Source organism: Pipra filicauda, unplaced genomic scaffold (genome assembly GCF_003945595.2).
Source record: "Pipra filicauda isolate LSUMZ 115617 unplaced genomic scaffold, ASM394559v2 scaffold26_size5592650_pilon, whole genome shotgun sequence".
Taxonomy (NCBI): Eukaryota; Metazoa; Chordata; class Aves; order Passeriformes; family Pipridae; genus Pipra; species Pipra filicauda.
Window position 1 is genome coordinate 1,452,381 of NW_024104387.1, and position 17,144 is coordinate 1,469,524.

General features: G+C 36.7%; 1 protein-coding gene across 3 annotated transcripts in view; it reads left to right on the forward strand.

Moving 5' to 3' along the window:
• The window catches only part of USH1C (USH1 protein network component harmonin), a 48,826-nt gene extending 31,682 nt beyond the window's left edge, over positions 1–17,144 (forward strand). The window contains exons 19-27 of one of the 3 annotated variants that reach the window (XM_039382467.1): positions 1,433–1,489; positions 3,004–3,123; positions 7,293–7,355; positions 11,169–11,210; positions 11,523–11,576; positions 11,719–11,818; positions 13,211–13,320; positions 13,993–14,048; positions 15,792–17,144. In XM_039382467.1, coding sequence (XP_039238401.1) covers positions 1,433–1,489; positions 3,004–3,123; positions 7,293–7,355; positions 11,169–11,210; positions 11,523–11,576; positions 11,719–11,818; positions 13,211–13,320; positions 13,993–14,048; positions 15,792–15,804 — 615 coding nt within the window. In that variant the 3' untranslated portion in view covers positions 15,805–17,144. The other 2 variants (XM_027737267.2, XM_027737270.2) reach the window with 2 other exon arrangements.

Sequence of the window (17,144 nt, forward strand, 5' to 3'; positions counted from 1 at the left end):
GCTTTGTTAGGTGAGAAGAGTGGACAAGGAAAATTGGCTTAAAATCAGAAAGTCAAACTTCTAAAAGGTCAAAACAGTATCAATTACCAGTAAAATAAAGAAACAAGAGTTGGTAATCTGGTTTGACTTGTTGAACACACAGGAGTTAGGGATTTCTTTGAGAAATCCTGTTACTTTATTGCAATCTGAGTTCAAAAGAGGATCAGTATATGAAATCTTGTGCCAGATCTCATCATGATTCCCTTTGCTAAGCTCTGTAGTGAGATTCATATACTTGTTTTTGTGGCAAAAGATTCTTATTTATTTCAAAGAGCAGAAGAGGATCCCATACAGACACTTCTTTGCTACACAGTTTTTGCATGGATTGACTGACTGTTTTTGGGTTTTTTGCATGTTTACTAAATAATATTTGCATGATTCTGGTTGGGGTGGGGAAGGATATGCGAGTTAATCACTGTTTGGAGGAAACCAATAGATTATTTTTTATGTAAACCATGAATCTCTTGTAAGCTTAAGTGGACCTCTGATAGTGCTCAATCTGAGTGGTTTTATATGTTTGAAGTGCCAAGATGCTAGATCCACTGAAACAGAAATATCAAATGTTCTTATGGATAACAAGTTTCCCAAGTTATTTGCAAAATAAAAATTATGTGAAAGGAAACAGATGTACAAAATAATACATTGAGAGGAGAAATACACTCTTCTAAAGCTAAAAGAAAATATTCAGACAGAAGAAGCAACGTAAGAACTGCCATACTGGATCTGACCCCAAACCAATATATTCCAATATGTGCTTCTGGCAGTTTTTCCCTGTGAGATATGTTACAGAAAAGAAGTTAATAATTAAGAAAAATAGATTAGGTAACAACCAATAACCTACCTTCAAAATTAATGTCAGTTTTCCCTGAATATAATTACTGTATATGAGGAAATATCTAGGCTCTTAGTAAAATATTAATACTGATCCAAAGCTGCTTTGTTTTTAAGTAGATAACTTAGTATTCCCGATTTGGCTTCAGAAATGGAAGAAAAATTAGAAGCCTGACAATTTATCCTTGGTACTTTTTACAAAGCCACTTTTTAAAATCACGGATAAGCAGAAGCAGTGCATTTGTGTGACTTCATGGATTAAAGATCTTGTGTTTGTGCCTGCTAAAGCCAAAAAATAAGACAGCTGCAGTTGTCCCATAAGTTCACTTTCCTAATATTATACAAACTGGTAAATCTCTGTGTTAGTACGTTCTTGTTTTTTCCCCAAATCATTTAATTTCCAGTTCAGCTCGAACAAATACCTGACAAAAGGAGTAAAATCTTGTCAAATACTTTCTTGACAACTGACTATTAACATATCGAGTATAAATGGTCTGTTTCTCAAAATTATTATTAGCTTTACACTTTATATGAACCCAATATTAAGTCTGTTACTGTTTAGGTTGTAAGAAACACCTCCCACGTCGGCAAAGTATCTTCTGTGTCAAGCAATCCACTGGTATGTCACGTGCTGTTAATAATGACTGTGGTTTTATGAACTTCCCATGTAATGCTAATGTCAAGCAAGTGTCAAGGGGTTTCTCTCTGCATGGCTAATTTATTTAAAATTCAGCACATGGAATTACGTGCGTGGTTCCATTGCTGTGTTGGAAGCTATCCAATACCAAGTAGTGGAAGTGACTCCTAATGGTCCAAGGATTTCATGTTTCAACAACTGAGCAATATACAGTCCATGCTTGCATGTTCTAAATGTCTGTATGTCATGGAGCATGTACTTTGTTCCTCTGTCAAGGCAAAAGAATCTAGGACGAATCTATATTTTAAATATAATGTGTCCTAAGAAGCAAGTTTCATCTCAGAGGGAGCAACATTTGTTTGATAGCTCTTTGCACTGGTTTTGAGTCAGGATGGCCAGATGTCAGGTTTCCCCATTCTGCACTCTAGAAAAATCTGTTGCTAAATTACGTGGCTCGGGGAGAAATCATCCAGTTCCAGTGCAGCTTTAACAAATTGGTATCTGTGAACCTGTCAATTTTCTAAGATCAGAAAGCCTAACAACACAATATATTTTGCAGTGTTTAACAACATTAGTTAAGGGATATCCACAGGGACTTTCAAATATCTGGTTCCAAACTTTTTTTAAAATTATTTCGAAAAGGATACAGGGGAAAAAAACCACCACAAAAAAAAAAATTCCTCCCTTAAAAAAAAAAAAAGTGGTTAACCAATTTGCTGGAAGCAAGTAAATAATTTCAGAAGGATACAGCTTGTACTATATGAGTGATATCTGGAACACATCACATTTCCTATGAGAAACATTGAGAAAAGTGTGTTAAGAGTTGCTGGGGTTAAGTCAGAAACTGAACCCACAGGGCTCAGTTTTGAACTCTTTTCTTGAATAAAACTCTGCTTGACGTCAGTGGGAGTCTTGGCTGAGTGAGAAGTGTAGGATCGGGTAGTACGTGCGGAATGATTAGGTCTCAGATGCCTCTGGTATCTGTACTTCCTGGAGTCAGGGGCAGGTAATTAGTGTAACTAACCCTTGCCATTAAATCAAGATGTTAACTTAAAATTCTTTATGGAAAGCCATTTGCTGCAGCCCTGGAGATTTGTATCTTAAAAAATCTATTTAGCCATGGATTAGTGAAAATCTTATTTTGGGTTCACTGTGTTCTTGCACTGAACTTCAGCAGGTTTTTTTTTTTTTCCTGTAGCTTCTCACTCAGTTTGTTGTCTTTATAGGAAAAATACCAAGAGCAGGGCTGAGACTTTTCCATAATCTTGCTGGTTAAGCCAGAATTTAGGGGCAAAGCTACTGTTTGGATGCAAGAGAAATTGTATTTTGGTTTGTTGACTTTGTAAGCCTTAGTTAAAATAATTCTGTAATCTTTTTATTGTGTTAGTGTTGCTAAATTCATTATGATAAGCTGTTTGAATTGAGGTGTCTTGATAAAATGATGGATTTGCACAAATTATGTTGTGAATTGTAATTTTCTTAAATTAACTCCATAGCAACTTGCTCCAAGTCCACCTACCCAACGTCACCCAGGGGTACCAATAGTCTCTAAACCAGTTATGCTGCATCCTGACCCAAACTTTATGGTCAGGCCAACAATCAAATCAGAGGCCCTGGTAAGCCCTTTGATATTTTTCTTCTGAGTGCTCCAGTACTTTGGGGGGTTGTTTTTGACACGTCCTCAAAGAGTCAATGTTTGTCTCATTTCCTGCTAACTAAAATTCATGTATTTTCAAGTGATCAGTAATGGTAAGTACAGGAGAGTATTTTTCTGTATTTTTCCCATTACCTAAAAGCCACTTTTAGTGACAGTTTTGTACAAGGTTGTATAATTCCAGAGCAGTGTATAGCCTTAGAATTTTTATGTCTTATTTTTCATTTATTCACATGCTTGGTTTTGGTTTTTTATACGTTCTGAATCCATTTGTCAGAAATGAAATAATAAAACTTAATTAAACTGTATTCTTCCTCTGTAAATAGTCATGAACACAATTGAAATGTAGGTCTATACCTCATTATGTCATTTATCATAATATATATATATATATATATAAAATCCATATATATCTTTTCAGTTCCAGATAAAAAAGTGTGTTGTTATATCAGACTCCATTATACTGGTCATGCAGTGTTACTGCAAAGTTGACTCACAATCAGATTCTTTTTCTTCTTTCATTTCCTTTTCTGTTTCAAGTGTAAATGCAAAAAAAAATTCAGAGGTTAAACATTTTAGAACCAACCATGTTTCATCTTCTGGGAATTGTAGTATATGAGGGAGGGTGAGCCAAGGCTTACGGAACAAAAAAAAAGATAAATACTGCTCTGACAGGTGATAACTCCCAAGTGACAGCCCCTTAAAATTTACCTGAAATACCTGGTGGACCAATTAGTAGTATTTATTCTTGATGTTCATCATGACTTATGCTGTTTGCATAAGGAATTCTGTGTCTGTTACATGCATGTGTGTGGACATGCCTGTATATATACATTTATATAAGCAAAACAGTAAGTGATGGGAAAACATCATATATGCATTTCATTTATTTAATTAGAAGCTTCTGCTATTTCTGACAATAAATAATGTGCACAATATTCCCAGATGTTTCATTAAAGCACAATGGATTTTTTTTGTCATTTATTGCTTTAATAATTTAGATACTCTTGTTCCTTTATTTTACCAGTTACACTTTGAACAAATTTAAGTGATATATAGTAACTTGTTTTCCCACAGCCACAGCCATCTTGAAACTTCTATATTATAAATGGATTGAATGATAAATGAAAGCAGTTTTTATAAGTTGCTTAAGAGAAGGCAGGTATATGAGCTAAAAATAAATTCAGATCCCTCCAGTGTAATGTTTCCTTCAGTTGAAGCTCTCATTTTGTTTGTGTTCAGTAATTCAGCATTTCTAAGCAGTATGAAATTCCTCAGGGGAGGAATGAACAGAGTCAAGTCATAATCTACAGTTAATATAATCTAACTCTTGAAAAAGTGTGCATATGTGAACTAGTTTGCAGAATTGATAATACCCTTATATGTGACCAAACAGTCGTGGTACCAATTCTGAAGGGCACTTTTTTAAATTATTCTTTTGTTAATGACTGCTTACAATTAGTTTAAGAAACTGGCAATAAGATCCACTTCTACAGGGAAATGCCTTATGATTTGTTATGCATGTGTGCACATTTTCCAAATCACAAGTCTGCTAAAATCTTTCAGATACCAATCAGCTTCATTCCCAAACTGCCTTATATCAGTTGGAAGATCCAAATTTCAGTGGGAGTAATATTCTAATAGGACTTTGAGAGAAAGAGCAGTCTGTAAATTGGTTTTGTAGATTTGATACCTCTTATTTCCATTTGTGACTTACTGCAGTGAAGAGTATCTCACTGCAAGGAAGTCACAGTTGTCTGTGAAGTAAAATTTGCACAAATACCAAAGAAGGAAGCTACTTCTATTAGTTAAAAAAAGAAAACACTGGTGTATGAGAAAACAAACAAGACAGTACCTGCCTGTTTCCAGAAATTTATAAGAATTATAATTAGGTTTCATGCAGAAGGAGTGGATTTTGGTTGGTTGGGAATAGGGGGGGTGTCCTTATTTAGTTTCATGGTGCAGATACAGGACCAGTTCAGCTTCTCTTAGCAAAGGAAAGTATCACCAAATACAAATATCATTTGCTACCGTGTTTCTTGTCTTGCTAGATTTCACACAGCTTATGGAACTGCAGCTGTTATGTCATATTAAGATGTAATTCATATAATTTCTTCTACTTCGTTTTTACCTGAGTTTAACTGTCCTGAGTACCAAATTCTAGAAACTCATCCTGATTCGAGCAGCTAATCAAGTTGGCCTGCACTCAAGAAAGTTACTAGTAAAGAGGATGAAAAAGCATTCACTTTAGAATAAAATAGACATGCAAGAATGGGTAAAATATTCCTGTTATCTAGAAGGCAGGGGGGCCAAATGTTGTGACTTAAGTCATCTTATAAACTAAATTTAGATCAGAATTCCCGGATCTTTTAACAGTTGATGAAAATGAAATTGTTCTCATAAATAGGAAAATTATTAGAGGTGATTAAACCTTGCACATGGCCTTGAATGCTGAGGGCTGCTCTAGGTCAAAATCAGTGTGAGCTGCTTATCTCTGTTGTACTAAAGTGAATTGGAATACACTCATGGCAGAGCTAATTAAATTTTGACTCAGAGAATAGGAGAGAATTGTTGTGATTTAGTGGTGGGGTTTTCAGAGAAGCAAAGCCAACATGAACATCAGTCTCTGCTCTCCCATCTATCACAAACGTCCTGTTGTGTGAGTTAGAAGGCTTCGATGCACCTGCTGCTACCAAAGATTTTTCTTCCCTTGCTCCTTTGGGGTTGGATGCAGCATTTTTGAAAGGAAAAAAGGTAATATTTAAGCTTTCCTCTAATTTGCAAGATTTGAAGCCTGATTTTGCAGGACTGCAGGCAACACAGGTGCTTAGATACTGAGTGGCAAGACGTGTGAGGATTGGAAATTCCAGTTATTATTTGCTATAGCTATACCAAAACAATCTGTGTTGAAAATGAATTTTTTTTTTTTAGAGGGGGTCTAAAGAGAAAATCTTTCCAAACTTGCCTACAAATCCTTCAAGACAAAAGCTCAGTCTTTGTATTGATCGAATGCAAACCACAGAATTTTCATTAACTCTGCAATATATTTTTCCAAGTAATGGTGTGACTACAGGACACTGATAGAATCAGTAGTGAAACTGATATATAGTAATTTTTTTAAAAGCAAGTTGAGTTTGGAAGTATAAATGCCATAGTTTAGTCTGTGTAGAAAGCTGTTCTTGTTTCAGAACACTTAAATATGTTACCTAATTTGCTGCAGGATTTTGAATGGAGGCTGGAGAGGTGTGAGGAGCGTTTTGTATAATTATTTGGTGTTTTAGCCCACTTCCTTTTTGAAAATATTTAGAACCTAATAAGAAGTTCTTTATTTTAAGTGACTCCAAACTGCAGTGTACCATTTTGTTAGAGTAGTGGAATTGAAAGAAAAACAGAATGAATATGGGATTAAAATCCTTGAAGCCAAACACAATAAAATAAAATCCATCAGTTATTAATTGATATAGTGAAACGACTCATAGATACTCTAATTGAAGCAAGAAAATAGAAATAAGTTCATTAAATTCTGGAGGAGTTTTTCCTTAAGAAGAATAAACCTGTACTAGCCATTGGTATTTAGGTAATTCTTTCTTTCAGGATGAGCCCAAATACACATATCTCTTCTTTCGGCTTATCAGATTCATAAGGAATTTAATAATGGAATTCACTTTTTCAGTATAGGAAATCCATGGTAGCAGAGCAAATCTTAAATGCATAAACATGTATTTATCATGGCTTTTCAATATTTTGGAAATTACTTGCCTAGCAGTTTGTATTTTGGGTTGGGGTTTTTTCCAATTATTTTTTCATGAATTATGGATAAGGGATCCAAGCACTGTTTTGTAGAAATGAGGTGTAAAAGGAGTCATGGAAAATATTTTTAAGGACTCTTGTGGTATGGAAATGTGCATTATTTATGTAGTTTCTCTAGAGTTCTTTCTACTGTGTATGCAGTACTGTTTCACTGTCTGTGTACTCTCATTTTGAAATGATACAGGGAACAGTCACTAACAAATGCAAGTGTGGTTCAGTCCCTAGAAGAGCAAAATAAGTAGTGAGATAATTTATGAGTAGGTGATACTTACTTACAGCAAGAAGTTAATATCTGGTTTGGCAATTTTCTTTCTTTTGCAGCCACAAGAGATGTTTAAAAGGATGGTGGTTTACAATTCATCATTTAGATCTAACAAAAAACAAGTAAAATAACATTTTCCATGTTTTGTGTGGTACTTCTTGTTTTGACTGATCATAGATTTAAAACTTTCTTTTCTAATCCTTTTGCTCAGTTTCTAAAACAGAAGATGCAAGACAGCCCTAGTGCATGAGAACTGCTAGTCTTTGTAAGCTTTGTGTGTGCCTGTGGCTCCTTCTAGTCTAGGCAGATGAGGAATGACAGGATAGTAATTCCTTTCTCTGTAACTACTTATATGGTTAAATGCAACCTGTAAGATAGTTGAACACTCATAACTGATATTATACTGGCTTTTGTTTTTAATATTCCTAAGATTTCCATGTTTCTCTTAGTGGCCAGTTGCAATGCTTTCGGTAACAAAATATTTTATTAGTTTAACAAACAGAGCTATTATCATAACATAGTTATTGGTAGGAAATCAGAAGAACTGGAAAGCACTTATTCATTCAGCCTTCCTGTATTGTGTAGGATCTTCTCACTGTATTATTACTTTTGTTGCTTTCCTCTGTCATAGTGATGAAGTTTTCATCTCTTCCTCTTTGTTTGACTGGTGGTTTAATAGACGGTTGCTTGAAGAAGTGGACTTCATGCTTAACTTCTCTGCTGCTATAAAGTGTACCAGTTTCTGTGCAGACCACCTTTGTAAGTGCAAGCTAAGTTAGATGCATTGCAGTGTTATATGAAGAAGTTGGTACACAGTAGTGAGCTCACAGCATGAGCTTTTGAGTGGTAAACAATTAAGATTAATAATGACTTTTTTCTCCTTTTGATCAGTTTCAATCTAGATCAAGAAGGGAAAACTGAATTTGACTGAGAAAAATCCAACTTTGAGATTATTCAGTTTCCATTAAATGTCAGTATGTTCTGAATATATAACAGTTGTGTTCTCAACAAATGTGTTTTTTGTAAAATTTTATTATATCCAGTTATGAATTTCAGTTCTTTTGTTTATTTCAGTCAGGTCTCAATTGCTCTTGACTACTGATGCTGGAAACCAGTGAGCGGTACCATTGGTTTAGGTCCTTCTGTTTTGGGTTTTTGGAGTTGATTTTTCTTTTAAATAATAACTTTGCCTTTCATCTGCAAGTCCAGACAGAGAATTGTTTCAGTGCAATCAAACATTTTAGTGTTCTGGATTCAACTTATGTTCAGTCCTGTAAATTTTACCGTAAGTCAGGAAGGAATTAGAATGATCTTAACTCTTTCACCTGAAATGTCCTGGAGTGGGAGGGTAGGCTTAGGACTCTGACTTCACCCGATATTTCTTAGTTCATTAGTCCGTGCTTGGATATTGAGTCTACTCTCCGCTCCCTGAAATTGTGATGCACATTTCAGGGAAGATTTATTACAGTTCACTGAATGTCTTCATTCTGTCTTACCTGTATTTATAAGGTACAAATACAGGTACATAGTGATATGAACCCAAAGGGACAGCACGAAACTGTGTCAGGGTCGTTTAGATTTCATATTAGGAAAAGGCTCTTCACTCAGAAGGTGACTGGGCACTGGAACATGTTCCCCAGGGAAATGGTCATGGCACCAAGACTCTTGAGTTCAATATGTGTTTGGACAATGCTCTCAGGCACATGGTGTGACTTTTGGAGTTGTCCTGTGCAGGACCAGGAGTTGGACTTGATGACCCTTGTGATCCCTTTCCAACTCAGGATATTCTATGTTTCTATGACTTTGCTTGCAGGTTTTTTTGTTGTGGGGTTTTGTGTGTTTGATTGGCTTTTGGGTTTTTTTCCCTTATTAAAAATTGTTTTCCCAGGAAAACTTTTTTCAAGGGCAACATCTGCTTTTCATGAGGCCGACCTGGGACAAAGAGTTCACTGACCTCCTTTAGATTACGTAATGACTTAGTGACTTGGCTGAGATTGGAGTTCTTTTCTCTAAGTTGCTTGCTACAAAACTATAGATGTCTACTTCAGCCATGATTCCAAAGGGCAATACAAATTTAGTTATTCAAAGTATTAGTTTTTTAGGTAGCTATCATTGTAAAATGTTTCTCTTACAATTTTAGTTTAACTGTTCATAATATTAATACACTTTGTAAATGAATGAATGGTTGGGGTTTTCCCCCCAGGATGAGGTTCTCCCCTTGCTGATGTCTGTGATGAAATTCCCATTTGTTTTTAGTTCCTCAAAGTTAGCAGTTAACAAATGTAATGCAATCCATAATTTAAATGCTGAATAACATCTTTCATGTTCCTATTCCCAAAAGATTATTTTAATACGTATTTCCCTGTGGAAAAAAAAAATACTTGTGGCAGTAAGCAAAAGCTCTGCAGTTGTGCAGAGTTAGAGAGGCAGCCTGAGGAAAGCCAGGGTCCACGCTGTATGATTCGGTGTGCCTATGTGGAATGACTGTCAGTCCACACAACACTCATCACCACTTCTGTTGTGTTGTCTGTTTAAGTGTGGTGAGACAAAGTGGCAGCACTTTTGTACATTTGAAGTTCTGTGATGCAGACCTGTGTAGTAGCGCTCCTTGACTTTGTGAGAGGCAGTGCTGGTAAGGATGAGGTCAGATCCCAGAGGGTCATTGTCAGTCACATCAAAATGAGGCAACTGAGAGAGCTGATAGAGTATAGCACATGAGGCATTAGTGCTTTCTGCTGCAGCTTTGCCATTTAACAGCCAGCACTTAAACATACCAGAGGAACCTTAAGCTGCGCATTTCATTTACAAGTTGAAAAAGGCTTAGCTGAGTCTGAAAGGGGAATAGACTGTGTCATCAAATGGATCCAGTAGAAGAGAGGACAATAATGAAAATATGAAGCTTGATCACACACTGAACCACTCGTCTGTGTCAGATATTGGCTTGCCTGCTATGTCAAGGAAGGGTTGTGGGGTTCTGTGTTGTTGCCCTGCCCCCAGGTTATTGCAGCTTGAGGCCACAAGAGTGATACAGCATCTGGGTGCCTCAGTAAAGATTTCTGTTAAATTCTGAAGTTCTTACTTTAACATACAGGATAGGTGCAGAGTTTTTATAAATGTCCAGCCCTGTCCATACAGTATCACCCAGTAGCTACTAGACCTCCTCAAAAAAACACCACTCAAATACCATTGATTCCTGATTGCTGATGCAGGTAATCCCATCCTTGCAGAAGAGATAACTCCTGCTTTTCCCTGCAGTCTTGGTCTGACAAGGGTTAAGCACTAGGTTTTTTGCGTCCTCTCAAAGCTTAAATCTTTCTCTGCCTAACTGCAGTATTATCTTCTGCATTTCAGACACTCCTTGACAAAACTTAAATCATCCATAGAACCATATGAAAACAAAAAATGGTGGATGTCCTGCATATTCTTGTGGTATGGAGCCAAATCCCTGAAACTCCATGGCAAGGGGGAGAGAAAGGGTCTGAAAAAGAGTCCTAAAACCCAGACAACATGGAGTAGTGTTGCTGACAGCAAAATTGGAGCCTGTAATTTCTACCTGTTAGCATCCAACATGGTGATAATCCTAAGAAATGTTGCTCAGAAGACTGACAGAACATACCTACCCATGATGCTTTCAAGATTTGTTTCTGTTTGTTAGGTGTAGAGAGGAACTGTGGAGCTGACAGAGTGGTAAACTCTTCCTCAGAACTGCTCCGTAGTTTGACCAGCTCAAACTGTTAATCTGTCATAAGGTTTTGAAATGTCTTCTGACTGTCAGGATGGACTCTTTGCTGTCTTTCTGTGCTTTTCTCCATTTACTGTCTTCTTTCATAGCTTACAGAATTATATGTTCTCTCACTAATAAATAAATGGAGTTCGTGTGTTAAGTGTGTGCATGAGTCAGATGTTTTTACAATTAAATATTGTTTTATTCTCAGGGCTTCCAGAAGTACGTGGAAGATTTTGATCCATATTCAATGGTAAGGAGAGAATTTAAATATACTTCACTGTCTAATATGAAATACACTGGAAAAAAAACAAATCCTCGATTTTGAGGGCTGGGAGAGGATAAGATTCTTGCTTGTTGGTTTGCTGGACCTTGTGTATTTGTCTGTTCTAGTCATGTTGAAAAGGAGTGTTCAACATACGAAAAGATGATCTAGTGTTCTGAGCTTCCTCTAACACTATTTTAGAGGAGGGAAAGGTCACTTTTCTGCCAGAAATTACATATATCAGCATAATTGTTTGGTGTTTCCGAAGTGGAAATGACTAATGATTATATCTTTTCGTAGTTCACCCCAGAACAGATTATGGGAAAAGATGTACGGCTATTACGAATTAAAAAGGTAAATACTGTGTTGTTTGATTGATATTTAAAGGGTTCATGTAAGCGTTTGATGTGCAGTATCATTTACTGGGAAGAAGGAAAGATTAAGCTCCTGTTAATGGCAAAAGTTGACAGCCTGAACTAAAACTGTTTTTTCATAGGAAGGATCATTAGACCTTGCAGTTGAGGGAGGAATTGATTCTCCAGTTGGAAAGATAGTTGTGTCTGCCATATATGAAGATGGTGCTGCAGACAAACACGGTGAGCAACAATGGGGAATTTGAATGCTGCAGCAAAGTGGCTCCTTACACTGCCTGAGAGTTGCTGGCTGATTTCAAAGCTATGCCTAGTATTGAAAGGCACACTGAGATTGTCCAAGGAGCCAAGTTCTGTGTCAGCCCACAGGGCACCCCAGAGACAAGTTCATGGTTTCAAGAGCGCCACACAAATTAATAATTATGTAAAATTTATAAAAACCAACACCTGATTCTCTGGTGTACTCTGTTAAGCAAGGAATATGGTCTCCATTATTTCACCATTTCCAAGCAATGACATATGCAGTACTTTCATGTGCAAAGTAATTACCTGACCATGGCTACTCTATACTGTTTAGTTTTGTTCTTAATGCTACTTTCACTAGTAATTTGTCTTGTAAAACAACTGGCTTTAGTCCCAAAACCTCGCTAAAGGCCAGAGTCTTCTGGCTAACAGTTTAGCTCTCTGGAAGGCTCAAGAACATGTGCACCAATGCAACTAGGCTTTACTCCTGGTTGGAAGTATCTCTCATCCTTTCCCTGAGAACTCTTGTGATGACCAGGTAGACAGACAGGACAATATCCCCTTGCACTGCTGACCTTGTCCCAGCCTGAAACTAAGTTTGAGTCACTTATTTGTGAAAACATCTCAGCCACTTGATCTCCTAAGTACTCTGTTTGGCTTTGTTTGGCTTTGTCCCTTCATATCCCTTTTTAGGGTGTCTCATATAAGGCTGTTCCCTGGTCATCTGTGTTTTTTCCACTTCAAATCCAGTCCCAGTTAGCTGATTGTGCTTCATTCCAGCTTAGCAAATCAAAACCAGTTCAAAGGACTAAACATTACACATACACTTGGAAAGGATTAACAAACTTGCAGACACTTGACAAATGCCACTTCATTCCTTCAGTAATTTAATTAATTGAGCTATTTTGATAGGATCATAGAATGGCCTGGGTTGGAAGGGATCCTAAAGGGATCTAGTTCCAAGCCCTCTGCCAGGGAGAGGGACACCTTTTGCTAGACCAGGTTGCTCAAAAAGCCCATCCAGCCTGGCCTTGAACCCTTCCAGGGATGGGGCATAGTAGTAACAGCCTACAGTCTGTCATAGTTTGTAAGTTGTATAGCTGGATTACCCAAACAGGCAAACTGCCACAGGGAATAATCTTATTGAACTAGTTTCTTGCTGGTCATTATCAATAAGAGATTAGTTTGGCTTTGTCATGCTTAAAAATTCCGTTTGCTTTTGCCTGTAGCAAACTTTCTTTAATTTTTGGTGTAGACCTTCACATCTAGTGAAAACACTTTTTGTTATACTCATTACTGCCTAAATATGGCGCAGAAAAGACACAGAAATTTTTTTGCTTATGTGTATGTTTTTCATATTGGTCTTTTCACCAGGAGGCATAGTGAAAGGGGATGAAATACTAGCTGTAAATGGCAAGATATTAATTGACAGCAAGCTGGCAGAAGCACAGGCAACTCTAGCGAAAGCTTGGAACATGGGTGGGGTAAGTAACCTGGAATACTCCCTCGTTTTACCTCTAATGCTCATGAAAGATACCCTTCTATTATGACATTGTCACATCAACACAAATAAGGTTGCAAGCATCAAAACTAGCAGGTGTGTCATGTACTACCAAAGTGAGATGAAATCTCCAGATGATACACTGGTGTGTAGCATCTCTGAAAACCAGGCATGTAATTTACTGTGAAATTCCATGCCATTTAGCCACATATCAAGATTGGTATTTAAACACATTACATTCTGAGTGGTTATATTACATTTATCTGTAGAATCATTCTTTGATATTGAAAATTACTTGCAAGCTGATTCAAATTTTCTAATAGTAGCTTATCTTTGATTTCTCGATGTACAAGTAACACTGTGCTTCAGCTACAGTGAGTTTTTTCTCAGCAAGAACTGTATTAATTGCTCAGATGACCAAATATGGGATAATTCTTAGAATATGTTTTTTTAATCTTGTTGCAAGAACAGTAGATTTTTCTTTAATTTCAAGATAGAAATCAAACAGCTCAATCTTAAATGGTCTTCCTCTTCTGCTTCTCCTTGTGGTTTTTCAGGAATAGGTTACTGTGCTGACTCTTTATCTGATATTCCATAGTGGTCCACTAGCCACCTCTAAAAGCAGTATGTGTTTCCCTGTGCATTTCTTTTTCAGGATTGGATTGACTTAGTCATTGCAGCATCACCTCCAAAGGAATATGATGATGAAATGTAAGTGCATAAGCTTTTTTTCTCTGGGGATTAAAAGGCTATTAACAGTAGCCTATACAGTTTGCTTTTTTATCAAACATTTTTCAAATATTTATTTCTTGTGGACTGCATAACTTATTGCTTTACATGGTTGCTAATTTGATAGTTATAAGTAGCTGTCATGCATTACAGCAGTGGTTCCCAGACTTTGCAAAATGGTGATTCTTGGAATTGGTTGTACGTGACTACGCACTCATACTTTCAGTTTAAAGTTTGAGAATTTGGGGCTTGGGTTTTTTTTAGAAATTAGACTTAACTTCAGTCTGTGTTCCCATAGATCATAATGTAGGGAAACGAATGTCCACAAGGATTCTTCATCACAACCAGACGTTTAATTCTGTTGTTTGGTTTTGGGTTTTTTTTATTAGATTGCATTTACTGTCCTTGTCTAAGAAAACTTATGTGTAAAATTTTAAAAGAGCTAAATGATTTGGGTGTCTTGGCAATTTGTGACATTCGCAGAAGCCTTTTTTTAAAGATAGCCGGCATAGATGTGAAACAGAAGAATCCATAGCTTCTAGTGTGATAGACAGAGTGAGTCAATACAACTTGCTTTACTTTGGACACGCAGTTTGAAAAGGAAGAGCCGTGTTTTCTAGCTTGACTGAAGGAAAAGATTTGAAGATATCCTTACTACCAAGTAAAATGGCAGAGTAAGGACTTGTAGTCACTGTTAATTTGGACTCTTGTTCCGTGTAGAGTATTGGAGTATTAGTTGCTGTAAATCCATATTCTCTTACTGGCTAACACCAGCTGTAGTTTGACATAAAATTGTGTTTAATACCTGCGCATAGAATAACAAGCAAGAAAATAACCACCACTGTTATTTTTGTTTTCATATCCTGTGTATTTAGCCCTACTATTCCCTCATCAACAGTCAGTCCCAACACACACAGAAAGGTTTTTGAAGGCAGTGCACCCGTGTACAGACAAGGGTATCTCCTGCAGCTGTAGCCACTGCAGTGTCCCTCATGGTGAATAGCCACACCTGGGTTAACATGACTGGCCATTGTGAGGCTGCGTTATTTTTTGAGCATGTGCCTGCCTGTGCATTGCTTGCCATGCTTGCTTTTGTTCCTGGCATGCTGGAGTGTTCTTTGGGCTTTTGCCATGCCTGTGCTATTAAAATATAAATATTTAGTTTCTACTGCATAAAGTCCCTTAGAGATCCTCTGCAGAATTGGTTTATCATCTGCTAGACTATTAAATAAATAGGCCCTGCCTAAACAAGTAGGATTAACCTAATTTTTTTTCGTTATCTGTGGACCACTGCTGTGGCTTTGTGAGCTCATAAGTATATAAGCAACTACAAATTACTTCCTTGTGAAGGCTTGTCCAAAGAACAAGTTTCTACTTCTGTTTTACAACAGTGTGCCTGTAAACAGGTATTCATGAGTGTTTGGTTTTCACTGAAGTTTGCATCTCTTAATTTGTCACTATACAATGGGTTTGTTCTGAAATGATCCTTGTGTCAGAAACTCAGATTACTGTATATGGCTTCTCTGTGCTGTAATCACTCTAAGTACAGTCGTAGATCTCCAGAAACACAAAGGTAAGATTTCTTGTTGCATGTGGGGTCTTCTCAATTTTTACTTACAATACAAATCAAAGTTACTCGAGATCGAGTTGCAAAGTTCAGAAAGACTGAAAGTTGCACTACAGCTAACAGCATGTTTTTCACTATCTTTTTCTTTTTTTCTGCAGAACATTTTTTTAAAGAAGACTACAACTGGAAAAATGGAATCTTCCCTCTGCAGAAACCTGCTGCTCTGTAAATTAATAGGAAATCAATAGCCACATTAAATACATCTTTATTGACTGATATGTGAGCAATCAGACCTGTAAATTGAACTAGAGACTTCAGATTCTTCAGATTAGAAAGATTTTAAATTACTCATATATAGACATACAGCAAAATTTTTTTTTTGTCAGATGATTGAGAAGAACTGCTGGTGAGCATAGTTCAGTCTGTGAGCGTTCAATCTATTTTTGCTATTTTGAGGGGACAAATTTTGAAAATTATCTTTCAGTTTTCCTGGAAATAGACACTAAAATGACAAATGAAGATAGAACACAGATGTCTGTTCCCACATGCAACACTTTCGAATACACCTTCACAGGCCAGTTTGGGTGCGAAAAGGATTATATTTTTACTCCCTACATAGTGATTTTCCCTGGGAAAGTGGGAATGTATACAGTTAACTTATGTTCTCACTCATATTCTTGTAGTTCTCTTAATGTCCATTTCTGTTGCTCAGTTGTGAGGTTTTTTGAATATAAAAACCCAAGAGTGCTAGCATTATGAAGAATAATTTTGGTGATATTTATGCAGCATAAAGAATCTTCTCTACCAGCAAAGTAGATAGCTAGCAAGTAGTCCAGATAAAATAATTATGTTTAGTCACATTACTACTGAGTATTTGTATTGGTGTCAAAAATTCCTCCCTCACATAGTCATGGGTGGAAAATTTGGGTGTGATTCACAGTCTGCAGTTGTGTACTTTGTTCTCAGTGAGGCTATATGTGTGACTAAACTATGCAGGAAATCACCAAGTGTAATATTCTGCTTTTGGTAATTATGTGTCTTAGGTTTGAGTAAATTTCTCAAGACCATAAAATCTATACTAACTTGGCTTTAAATAAGTATGATTACAGTTGTAGACTTAGTAATTTATTTGTACGAACGAACTATCTCCTTAAAAATGTCATTGTCTTCTTCCTTTCTTGTATCTGCCGGTTTGTATTCTGTTTTTTTGTATTGTGTTTAGATTTTTCTTACCTGTGCTAAAGAGAGACAGTTTGGGCATATCAAATTCCCCCTCAAGTCTTACCTTTTCAAGATTTGGAAACCCTCCTTTCTGTAACACAGAAAAATAACAACTTTGTTCCTGAGAACTCTATACTCATACGCAGATGATTACTTATGTTGACTTTCTTTATTTGCAGTATGGTTCCAGTATGCCAATTAATGTGTGTGGCAGGGTACATATGTTAGAATGTTTAATATTTTAACTCTTACAGCTAATTCAGAAATAAAAGTGCATTTGCCAAATGGAA